The sequence below is a fragment of the Abrus precatorius genome, unplaced genomic scaffold (genome assembly GCF_003935025.1).
Source record: "Abrus precatorius isolate BTA unplaced genomic scaffold, Abrus_2018 Scaffold2, whole genome shotgun sequence".
NCBI classification, from domain to species: Eukaryota; Viridiplantae; Streptophyta; class Magnoliopsida; order Fabales; family Fabaceae; genus Abrus; species Abrus precatorius.
The window spans coordinates 17,748,696-17,761,460 of NW_020874362.1; the positions used below are offsets into that span (position 1 = coordinate 17,748,696).

The following is a 12,765-nucleotide window of genomic DNA, read 5'->3' on the forward strand; positions in this document are numbered from 1 at the left end:
ATATTGTATACTATAAAACAAATAAGAAACTAAAAACAGACAAAATAGAGTGGAAAGAGTAGGGACTAAAAACAAAACACAATGCCTAAAATTGAAAAAAATAGGTACTTAAAACAATGTGAAAAAATAGAAACTGAAATTATTTAAGCCAAGTTAAATGTGATTTTAATTTGTTTTTTTTTTAGTTTTAATTAAATTTTGTCGTCTTAATCTTTCAAAATTTTAAGTCATTTAGATCAATATTTCATTCAATAATTAACATAAATGTATTAAAAGGTGTGACATTAGTCAATAAAAAATGCACAAAGTGCATGAATTTATACAAATTGGTGGTTATTATTTGTTATCTTATTATTAATTATTAGATAAAATTTTAGAGTGAAATTTAATTTATATAAATGAAAAAAATAAAAAACTTGATGTATATGATTTAAACTAAATAAATTAAAATTACATATAGGTTAAAATTTTAATACTACAAGTGTAATTAAGTCCCACTAATATTGAACTATTTCTGGTTTCTATGCTAGAAATTTCGGTAGTAATATTTGTAACTTGGTCGAATTTAAAACAATGGTGAATGATAACTTCATTAAAATGGTATTGGGAGACATTTATAGAAATAAGATATAAATAAGGTTATGAGTTTTCCTGAAAAATATTTTTTAATTTAATCAATATTTTGAAATCATTTTCCTGACCTCGTAGCTCTATTGTTTTCTGGATCCTTTGTAGCTCTAACAGTACATATACACTTCTTTTATTTATTTACAAAAGGGGCAAAAGCCCACAAATTATACAATGAGCATAGGAAAGAAAGTTCTAAAAGCATCTTCCCTTAAAATGGAAATAATGAAAATTTTGTTTCACCACCTTGCATGAATGAAAATTTTGAGTGTTTGCGTGTAGGTGATTTAGGGAAGTCATGTGCTGGAATGTTCAAGCTGGACTTGAAATGTGTATGTGTGCGTTTCTATTTTGAACCATTAATAAAACTGTATTGTGTTAGCTGTACCCCTATCATCAGAAAAACTAAATTCTATTTCTATACGTTTATGACTTGAGTAGAATTTGTAAGAAATGTTATAAGACCGACAATGAGTATTTAAAGAATAAAATTGTGTTTTTGTATTTTTCCTGCCACAAATAATGATTTTATTTTTCCCATTCTATCAAGTCTGAGTTTAGATCTCTTATATGTACTAAAATGAAAATCTGATACCTCTTTTAAGGGTCTTATCTATATTTACTCACAAAAGGGGACCAAATGCATAGGTAGGTGCAGCCATGCGCAAATATGAACATAACATGCATACATAGATTTATATATGTGAATCAAAAGTTTAGAAACACCAGTATCTAAACCAAACCCAAAAAATATCCCCCTATCATAAGTATTCCAAAATAAATAAAAGGAAACTATCCTATGAGCAATTTACAATCTATGACTCAAAATGAAATTACATAAATATTTCAACGGAAGGGAATCTTTACTAGGATCAAACTCCATTCCATCAAAAGAGAGAGACTCATTTCCTGCCTGACGTGAAGGAGGAGGAGCTAAATCGTCATCACTATCTATCCATTCAATAGTAGGAGGAGGCGAGCGCGATGCGAGTTGAGGTAGTGGTGGTGACAAACGCTGCATGGAGGGTCCCACAAGGTGGAGGAGGAAGTCTCACAGGGTGGCATGGTATAGGTCAGATAGAAGATTTAACAACAACAATGTTCTTCCATTTAGGTTCATAAGAGTTAGGAGGGTGGTGTTTAGTTTGAAGGGTTTGGTAGAGAAGTAAGTTAGGAGAAAGGGAGGTGTTGTTCTATCTCTCGTAAAGAAATGAAGATCTCGGCCAAAAGACTGTCGTTCTAGTAGGGCTTCTAACCCTCGTCAATCAGTATGAAGCTCATACATCCTCATTTCCTCTCACTGTCCAGTACCCAAATCTTTACTTAATCGATGAACATTTGAAATATATATATACAAGCAAACAAGAAAAGAGGCCAAGGAAGGAAAGGAAAACAAAGCAGAATGGTGAGTCTAAGACAATAAGAATCATTCACATAACATTCACAATAACATGTAAGAACCAAACTAAAGAGAAATTTTGTTCCATCAACAAAGCAGTATTATATCAAAACACTATTAGAGTACATCATACACTCGCAAGAATTTAAATAAACTTATGAAATTTATGCATGCCACTCATATTCTATACTCCCTCTAATTTCTGTCATTCCTCCAGTCAAGGCAGTCGGAAGTCTTCATTCCCTACTATTGTGAGCACAATATCTTTATCAATTCAATTTTTAATCTTCAAGAATGAGCTTGTCAAGATCCTCAGTAATGGGTGTCCACAAGGGCTTGTTGGCTGATAAATATGTAATTAGGTCCTCTTTTACAGCCCATATATTCATATTTGACCTTTATTTTATTTGGATTTTACACTAATTTATTTATTAATTATGCAGTTTGGTATAAAGATGCCGCAAGTATAGTTTGGGTGTGTTTTGGACCCAAATTGATAGAAAATTAGAGCTTCGCAGCAATCAGCACACTCAGACCCTTTCAACAAGCACGAGGGTGCTTCGAGCCCATGCACGATCGTGCTTAAGGCCTTGCACGGCCGTGATCATCTACGAAAAACCTAATTATCAAGAGTCTTTAGAGTTTTCAAACCCTTCTAAAAGGAAATATCAGGCATCGTAAAAAAAGGACCGTTTTTGACACCTAGTCTTTGACACTTCTCATCTCGTCTCTCTTGCACGGGATCCTTGGCATATGTTTAGCGAGACTTGGAGCTTTAATCGATTGTACTTAAATACTAAGAACACATCTCATACTCTAGTTTGCTATTTCTTTTGATTATAGTTTTGTTTATGATTGTTTTAGTTCTTTTCTTTAGCATGAGTAACTAAGTCCATAGCTAGGGCTATGGGAACTATTGTTCATGAATTTATGAAATTTTGATATTTGAATCTAAATTTGATTTCCGTTTTGTGATTAGATTTCATCCTATTGCGCTTCTTTTTTAATCCTAATTAATTATATCGTCAGGCGACTGTACCTCGGTTAATTAATAGATCTATAGGGTAAAACGAGACAAAAGATTAGATGGACCAAACCAATCTTTCTCTTCTAATCGTTATTAAATTAACAAGTTCATAGGTTCCTTAAGCTTTCTTAAATTGATATCTTGCATGATCATTGAGGATGTTAATTTAGAGAAAAGAATATTAATATTGCATGACCATTGGGTATTAATAGTATTGGTATGAATGATTGGTAATCACAAGGAAATCAGATTTAGAGTTAAACAGAAAAATAACATAAAGAATTGAATGAGAAAACCCATATGCCCTAGGTTCCTCTCCGATACATTTAACCAAGACGTGTATTGTATTCCTTGCTCTTAGTTTTATAATTGATTTTATAAATTCTTGTTTTAATTAGTCTCATATCTTTGAAGCTTAAACAATTGAATTAAGAAATTCTTAGTAATTGAAAAACAATCATTGTGGGACGATATTTCGGGAACTTAATTTAAGAACCTTTTATTACTTCTCGATAGGTACACTTGCCCTCCAAACAAGTTTTTGACGCCGTTGCCAGGGATTACTTTTTCAATATTAAGAAAATCTCAAATTTAATTGATTTGAGCAATTTGTGTTTTATTTTATTTTAATTTTGTTTTTTTATTATTAAATTTTTCTTTTATATTTTATAATTTGTTTTTATTTTATTTTAATTTTTTTTATTTCACAATTTCTTTTAATGTATGCTCACTCGTTCTAAGTGCTCTACAGTTTGTTTATTTGATCCGGAGATTTAAAGAACAGTTCGTAAACAAAGAAAAGAAGTGAGAGCGCAAAGAATGGCAGAGGGAAGGAGATCAAGTCAAGATTACATACTCACTGCTAGAGGCACTCCTAGAAGCATCGCGTCCCTTAATGTGGAGACAAATCATTTTGAATTAAAACCAGAACTCATAACCATGGTCCAGAACTCCATACAATTTGGAGGCATGCCTAAAGAAGACCCCAATCTCCATCTAACAAAGTTCCTCCGATTGACAGATACTATCAAATATAATGGAGTCTCCAATGATGCTATTCGACTCCGTCTTTTCCTATTCTCAGTATCTAAAAAGGTGAATGCTTGGTTCGCCTCACTTCCAGCCAACTCCATCACAACTTGGGAATACCTCACTCAACAATTCTTGAGAAAATACTTTCCTCCATCAAAGTCCTCAAAACTCATGACAGAGATATGTTGCTTCCAACAATATGAAGCAGAATCCTTGTTGGAGGCATGGGAGCGATTTGGAAAGCTTTTGAGGAGATGTCCTCATCATGATTTTTCGACGTGGAGACAAGTGCAAATCTTTTATAGTGGCCTATCAATCACCACCAAGGCTATGATTGATGCCGCAGCAGGAGGGTCTCTCATAAGAAAATATCCAGATGATGCATACAAGCTAATTGATGTCGTAGCAACGACATCCCTCATAAGTAAATTTTCTTTCAAAAACTCTCTAATTAGAAAAAAAAAATAATGAAATGATATAAGGTTCATAGAGTAAAATTTCATTAATTCATAAGTACTTTAGAAAAACAAAGATTCTAAAATTTTTATCAACAAAAAAAAATAGTAGTTTTACAACTATTTCAAAATAATGCTATAGAACTGAAAATATCCATTATATAACTCAAAATAACTAAGTCGTATAGCAGTTCTCATCCATCAATGCGCTGTGAGCCTAGTACTACTCGTCCTAGTTTCCTGAAAATGTTGTGTAAGAGTGAGTCTCTACCCTACCACTCATACATAACATGTATTCATCATAAAACACATCTTATCACGATTAAAGAAAACATCATGGTATTACGTATCACAATGTCATATAAAGCAAGTTCTCATCTCAACACATAAACACATTATATTTCACAGATTTCACAATTTCTTTTTCTTTTACCTGCGTTTACCGCGCCCTATGGCCATAGTTATTCGATGCCTCTATCCCGAGGTCTTACACATCTATGTAAATAGTCGTCAAATGACCCAATGCAATACGGAAACAATGTATGAAATAAACAGCCTGTTAGCAAAGGTAATGGTCAGGAGTCAAGTTGAGAAACGAGTGTGTGGCCATATAATGCATTTGTACACAATATTTCGTGCACAACCCTGAATGTCACTCACCATTCTGCATTTTTCCAAGATATCTCATATCGTCTCCATCTTCCACTCCCCTAGTGTATCTCTGTAACAATTTGCATCATATCATTTTCCATCTCATACTCTTTTGAGTATAATCACATGTTCACATATGTCATTTCTCATGTTCACACATATTTTTCATTATATTTTCACATAATTTTCATTATATACATCAAACCATGGCATATTCACAATACAAATCATTTTTACATGAACCACAATATATTCAAACATGAAGCATCCATCTCTTTGTATATTTCATATCACAAAATCATAAAATCATATCAATCATCCTCAATATACCTTATCATGCACGATTTGAACATAATAACACATTTTCACCATGTATTCATCATAATACTACATAAACAACCAATTATTCTCACTTTTCACCGATTATTTTTCATAAAACAAGAATTATTCCACATATAATCACATATATAACAAGATCTATGAGAATACAAGTAATAAACATAGCAAAATGATAAAGTAGAGCCCCTCTTACCTCAAAATAGAGCTTTTATAAAGATTTAATCGAAGATTTAACTCTAGAACGGAATTTTTCCTAAGAACACTATAAACATCTATAAGAAAAAGAAGAAGAGCAGAAACAAACAGTAAATCTAACTTCAAACTTAGAGAAATTTACTTGAAATCCTTTAGAACGGACGTAGAATCACAGATCTGAAGAGAAATCTAAGTTTATGAGGGTTTACTATGAGAGAAAATGGTGAGATATAGCCTTAGAACCTTGGATAGGAGTGAAGAAATAAAAATTTCGTGTGAAACTCCCTTTTTATAAAAAAATTTTGAAACACTGTTCACCGCCTTACTGTTCACGCACGAAAACACTGTTCGCGTTCACTGTCCACACTGAAAATACTATGTACGCGTACTGTACACGAACTATATGCGTACGTGACATTAGCATAACATCATTGATGACATCATCAATTTTTTTTAAAAACAATATAAATTTCATCCAAATCTATTCCAATTATACTTTAATAAATCTTATTTTATTTAAATCAAAGTGCAGGATGTTACAACAACACTCCTCTCCTTTGAGAAATTTCGTCCTCGAAATTTGACAAACCTGAATTGAACAATCATGGTATGTCTGCCTCATGTCTTCTTCTCGCTCCCATGTGGCGTTGCCTTTGTCAATACTACTCCAAGTTACCTTGACCAAAGGAATTGTTTTATTTCGAAGCCGTTTGATTTTTTGTTCAGTAATCTGGAAAGGTATGGCTTCAAAAGTTAAGTTGTCTTTCACAGCCAGTTGATCCGAGTTGATTATGTGCAATGGGTTTGGAATATATTTCCAAAGTTGAGAAACATGGAAAACATTGTGAAGGTTAGATAAATTTGGGGGCAAAGCTATCTAGTAAGCTGAAATCCCTATCTTTTTAAGTATTTAGTAAGGGCTAATAAATTTTGGGTTGAGTTTTTGAGGTTTCAAAATTCTTCCAATTCTCGTTGTTGGGATTACGCAGAGAAACACATGATCTCCCTCTTCAAATTCTAGAGGTTTTCTTCGCTTGTCATAATAACTCTTCTGTCGGTCTTGAGAGAATTTCATCTCGATGAGTAAGTTTACACTCGTTTCAAACCAACACAATGGTATTCGGCATTTCCTTCCATAGAGAGCTTCGTAGGGTGCCATCTCAATGCTTAAGTGGTAACTATTTTTATAAGTAAATTCGACTAAAGGCAAATCCCAATTCCATTGGCCTCCCTGTTCCAAAATGCAAGTCCGTAGCAAGTCCTCCAAAGTTTGGATGGTTCTTTCTGATTGTCCGTCCATTTGAGGATGATATGCCGAACTAAGTCGTAACTTCGTCCCTAAAGCTTGATGTAAACTTTCCCAAAATCTTGACGTGAAACAAGGATCCCTGTCAGATACAATACTTTTGGGTACACCATGCAATCGCACAATCTCCTTGACGTAAATTTGAGCCAACTTTTCCAATACTTACTAGAATAAAACGAGCAGATTTAGTAAGGCGATCCACAATGACCCAAATGGCATCTTAACCCGCAATCGTCCTTGGAAATCCAGATACAAAGTCCATGGCTATATCATCCCATTTCCATTCAGGGACAGTTAAAGATTGCAACTGACCAGCTAGTCTCTAATGTTCCACCTTGGCCTTTTGGAATATCAAGCACGAGGCTACAAATTCTGCAACTGTCTTCTTCATTCGTGGCCACCAAAAGGCCTTCCTTAAGTCTTGGTACATCTTAGTAGTAGCACCTGGGTGGATGTTGAGCTTACTCTTGTGAGCCTCTTCTAATACCAAACGTCTCAAGTCACTCATAGCAGGGATGTAAATTTGGCCCTTGTACTTAGCCAGGCCTCCTTTTTCTTAGTGGAGGTTAGATTCCTTCCTAGACTACTTTGTGAGTTGTTCTTTCAGGAATTCATCATGTTTCTGGGTCATTTGAACCTGGTTTAGAAATTCATTAGAAATCTTGATCATCCCAAGTATCAGACTATTCGTTTGGACTTGAAAAGTCAAATTCAGATTTCTAAAGGATTCTATTAGTTCTAGTTCTTTAACCATCAGAGAGGACGCATGTAATGTTTTCCGACTGAGAGCATCTGCCACTACATTAGCCTTTCCTAGGTGATAATGTAGCTCAAAGTCATAATCTTTCAATAATTCCATCCATCTTCGTTGGCGCATATTCAACTCTTTTCATCAAAGACGTACTTCAAACTTTTATGGTTGCTAAAGACTTCAAAGTGAGCTCCATAAAGATGATATCTCCAAATTTTAAGTGCAAAAACAATGGCAGCCAACTCTAAGTCATGAGTGGGGTAATTCCTTTCATGAGGTGGCAACTGTCGTGATGCATAAGCTACCACTTTCCTCTCCAGCATCAATGCACATCATAAGCCTTGATGAGAAGCATCGCAATACACTTCAAATTTCCTACAAAGGTTAGGTAAAATCAAGATTGGCACAGAAGTCAACCTATTCTTCAGTTCACCGAAACTGGCTGCACATTTCTGGTCCCATTCAAATGGTTGGTTCTTATGAGTCAGGCAAAGGAACAACTATCTTCGAGAATCCTTCAATAAAACGGTGATAATAACCAGCAAGTCCTAGCAAACTTTGTACCTCGATAACCATTTTGGGTGGCTCCCACTACAACACAGCTTTTACCTTCGAGGGGTCCACAGCGATACCATCTTTGGAAATCACATGCCCTAGAAATTGTACCCTTTCTAACAAAACTCGCATTTCGTAAATTTAGCATAAAGTTGCTTGTGACGTAAAGTCTCTAACACAATCTTCAAGTGCTCAACATGCTCCTCATGGTCACGAGAGTAAATAAGGATGTCATCTATGAAAACGACCACAAATTCGTCCAAGTAGGTGTGGAAAACACGATTCATGTAATCTATAAATACTGTAGGAGTATTTGTCACCCTTCTAATTGTTTCTTCAATTCAGCAAGTTCGATAGGAGACATTCTGTAGGGTGTCATGGAGATAGGGCCAGTGCCAGGCATTAGGTCTGTAGAGAATTCAATTTCTCTTACAGGGGGCAAGCCTGGAATATCATATGGAAATACATCACAAAAATCACAAACAATTGGTATCTTGTCCAGAGAAGGGTCATCCTTGTCGTTTTCAGAGGCAACAATCATGAAAATCTGAGTAGCATCTCTTTTGGTTCTGCCCACAGTTGGGATCTCTGAGTCACCTAGATTTCTACTCTCGATCCTGCCATCACTAGGAGGACTGGAAATTAAAGTCTATTTTTGGCAATCTATTAAGACCTAGTTGACTGAAAGCCAATTCATTCCTAAAATAATATCTATTTCAAAAAGAGGCAAACATATGAGATTAACAAGGAAAACTTGAATGTCGATGTGGAGTGGGCAATCCAAGCAAATGTGGTTTGTAAGTACAGGACTATTGGTAGGAGTAGAAACAAGAATATCACATTTCATCAGGGAGGTGGGCAAATATAATTGTTTCACACAAGAATCAGAAATAAAAGAGTGGGTTGCGCCGAAGTCATACAACACATTCAAAGGAGTTCCGTGCATGAAGCACTTACCATGTATCAAGTCAACTGATTGAGTAGTCTCCGCAGCATTCATAGTAAACACCCTACCTTTCGTATTTGGCCATCCATTGAGGTTACGACTACCAATACTGCTTTGACCATCCTCATTCCCTTCACTTCGGTTTTGGTTCCTGCCATTGTTTCCAGGAAGTCTTCCCCCGTTCAGCGGGCAGTAACAACTGAGATGACCTCGTTGTTGGCACCTAAAGCACACCACAGGATCACGGGAACACATCCTTTTTAGGTGTGGTCCGTTACAATTGTGGCATCGAATACTTGAACGATTCATGCTTCCCACACTGAATCCTTGATTCCCTGAGAAATTGTTTCCTCCAAAACAGCTGGGATTAAAGTAAGGCTTATGCCTTTCTTGACTCTCTTTTCCTCTAAAGTTAGAAGTACTTGCTTGAAACTATGGCCCGGTATTTTTCCATGATGTTTGACGTACCTTGGTGTCATCCTCAAATTTGCAACATCTGTCTACTAGTGTTGGAAAATAGGTCACCTGCTGACAACTAATAGCTTGCTTGATGTCGGGTCTAAGCCCGCTTTCAAATTTAGAACATCAGGACCTGTCATCGGCCTGTGTGAAATACAGACAGTACCTTGACAGCTCATTGAACTTTGCAGCATATTCGTCGATACTCATTCTCCCTTGTCGTAGGTTAAGAAACTCTTTCTCTCTCTTCCTCCTTATGTCCTCTGGAAAATACTTTTCCAAAAAGCAACGACAAAAAATTGGCCATCCAATATGGGTTGTTTCCACTTCTAATTGTTGACGCACTATATACGTGACCTTTTCTTCATCAGTGCATGCCATCGCCTCAAAAATCTTCTCTAGTTCTTCTATCCAGAGTTGGGCACCATCAGGATTGAATCCACCATGCAACTAAGAAGGCTTATTTTTGCGAAATTCAGTCCATTATTCTCTCAAATAGGGCATCGATGGTATCATCCCTTTGTCGCCTAGCCATGAGATTCTGAAATTTAAAGTAGATACGTTAAATTAAAAGAATATCTCATGTCAGACACAGCAAGGTAAAGGACAGTCCATTATACAAGCTAAAAGAGTTCTCAAACTATCTTAGCTGCACAAAATCGGGTAATTAGGCCACACCTATAGCCAAATAGACCAAACTCTTCTGATACCACTTTAGTTATGATGTCCTAATATCATAATTTCAGGTACAATGAACGTATATCTAAGGACATGGTATTCAATCGTAACACCTCTCACACATATAGGCATATAATAATTAGCACACACGATTTAGATAATTAATAAAGGCAGAGGACCGACAGTAAAAATATGAGTAATATTACACAAGATATAAATGTTTAAAGATGTCTCCACATTACTTTTTGGACAAGTTCAACAACCACATATAGTCGTCAACACAACATAACTAAAGAGTTAACTGAAAGTCTACAACATTAGCAATACCTGTGGCACATCATTAAGATAAGTTTGCAAAAAGAGTAAAAGGACTAGCATACCTATGTCCCTTCCCAAAACAGCCACATCATACAAAAGAAAACACATATACGTATACATATAAAACACTACATTAGTCCAGAGAAGTGTATTCCTCTGAAGGGTCAGAGTCCGCTGAAGTGGATAGTGTAGCATCTGGGTCAGAAGGTAGACTTGGCAGGTCTTTATCTACATCTTCCAGCCAACCAAGAGTAGATAGGAGTATAAGGGAGAGTGGAGAAGGCATAGGGAGAGAGGGACTGCGGTAAGAAGAACTAGCTTCATTAATGGGAGAAAGTCTACATGGTGGAGTAGGTGGACGAGGTCTGATAGTGGACTCGATGACTGGAATATCTATGTACTCAGGTTCCACAGGAGGAGGAGATGAAGGTCGAGGTACGTTAGCATCAAGGGCCACGTCTGGGAGAGGTGCAGTAACATGGACATCAGTATCCATAGGGGTAGGTACAGTCCTAAGGGTGATGAGGAGAAAAGGTATGAAGGTAGCATATAGTGGCAGAGGGAAAATAATCTCTACAGGTAGATCCATGGTACAGTGAGGTTCCCAACCTGCCTCAGATAATGAATCAAGAGTCATGCGGGCAAACCCTTGGTAGACAGTATGCTGGGTAGTGTCATCATATATTCACAGGTCGTCCACTGTTAGGAGAATTGTCATCTTGACCATCTCAGATCCCATCTGCACACAATATATATAGCATACCAAACAAGCAACACCACAACAAGGGAGAGAAACAAAAACAGAAAAGGGTGAATCCATGTAATTCAGCCAATTCACACAAAGTTATACAGATAGGTCCTATACGTTAAACATATATGTGGATGTACATAAGTATAAATATAGAACATTCAAGAGTAAGGTGCCAAGATCGTTTATTATATGAATGAAATGATGCATGATGTAGGTTAATTATGAAGTCCTCTCTTTAATTAATAGTAATATTTATGCAATGTATAGGAATCCCACATTTGTTCTTCCACTTACTATCACTTTTCAACCTCAAGGCGATCAGAGAACACCATTCCCTACTATCACATCTAGCACATTTCTTTTTGACAACATATATATAATTCACACACCTCAAAAGTATCATTCAGGAATAGGCCTACTACGATCCTGGTAACGGATGTTCATGTCATGTTTGGCAAGGGTTTGTTGATGACGTGACCCGGTCACAGTGAGCTACTTTGCACCATTGGTGAAATCCCCTTGGTCATTCTTAACCCTTATCTTTCAACGTTCAATCTAAAATTATTTAATTATACCTTGATTTTACCATTCTCAGAGTACTATTTTTTTCTTTTGTCATACAATTATTTCACACAATCTATTCAATCCACAATATTCACGTGCAATATAAAAGCAATGTTATTCAATAGGTATAACAAAAAACATCATATTCGGCACAGTCTTTACCACATGCAAAGAAAAAAAAAGTCATTCTACATCAATATCATTTGCACTTAATCTTAATTAAATAGATGCAGTTCATGTCTAGCACAGTCAGTCCCGAAATCACCACATGCAAAGGTAAGACAAGGCGGTTCAACTCTTATTAAATCCCTATTTCTACTTCCACGTCTCATACACCATCATTTATGGTATCACACTAAGGAAAGAAGAACTTTACAACTGCATGCAAACTAAGTTATAACAATTTTATGAATGCAACAAACTCCCCCTTACTCAGTAATGGCAAATCTTGTGAGGGATGAAAAGATTAGAGGCTTTGGGACAATATGATTTTGCTTGATAAGGTCCTCAGTGTTCCTTTTCAATGGATGGTGGACAGGAAGCAAGATAGTGAGGGAGGTAGTGAGTAGTGGGTACCTAAGTCTGGACTAAGCGGCTAAAATGGAGAAAATTGAAGATCATCTCCCTTTCTTTTTTCTTTTTTTTTTACGATAGAAAAATTGGTAGATGGTGTCTCTCTCCCTTTCTTATGTTTTCAAAAGCCATTAATTTC

At 36.0% G+C, this 12,765-nt stretch overlaps 1 protein-coding gene and 1 non-coding gene across 2 annotated transcripts; both read right to left on the bottom strand.

Moving 5' to 3' along the window:
• Positions 1-4,250: 4,250 nt before the first annotated feature.
• On the bottom strand, positions 4,251-4,357 carry LOC113860488. Its single transcript, XR_003503940.1, has one exon. It is a non-coding gene; the product is annotated as a small nucleolar RNA R71 (small nucleolar RNA).
• A 4,296-nt stretch (positions 4,358-8,653) lies between these two features.
• Positions 8,654-10,123, bottom strand: LOC113859547. The gene is made up of 3 exons (XM_027492291.1): positions 9,909-10,123; positions 9,143-9,506; positions 8,654-8,986 (listed from the first exon to the last, which is right to left on the bottom strand). Exons 1-3 carry the CDS (start codon positions 10,121-10,123, stop codon positions 8,654-8,656), a joined length of 912 nt encoding a protein of 303 aa, XP_027348092.1.
• Between the last annotated feature and the right edge of the window lie 2,642 nt (positions 10,124-12,765).

Bases quoted from the DNA above. Each gene is read 5' to 3' on its own strand.
- LOC113859547 (XM_027492291.1), bottom strand. From the start codon at position 10,123: ATGGCATGCACTGATGAAGAAAAGGTCACGTATATAGTGCGTCAACAA. The intron at 9,507-9,908 runs GTACTGTCTGTA...GGTGTGCTTTAG, and splicing joins AAGTTCAATGAGCTGTCAAG to GTGCCAACAACGAGGTCATC. The intron at 8,987-9,142 runs GTACTTACAAAC...TGCCAAAAATAG, and splicing joins CTACTCCTACCAATAGTCCT to ACTTTAATTTCCAGTCCTCC.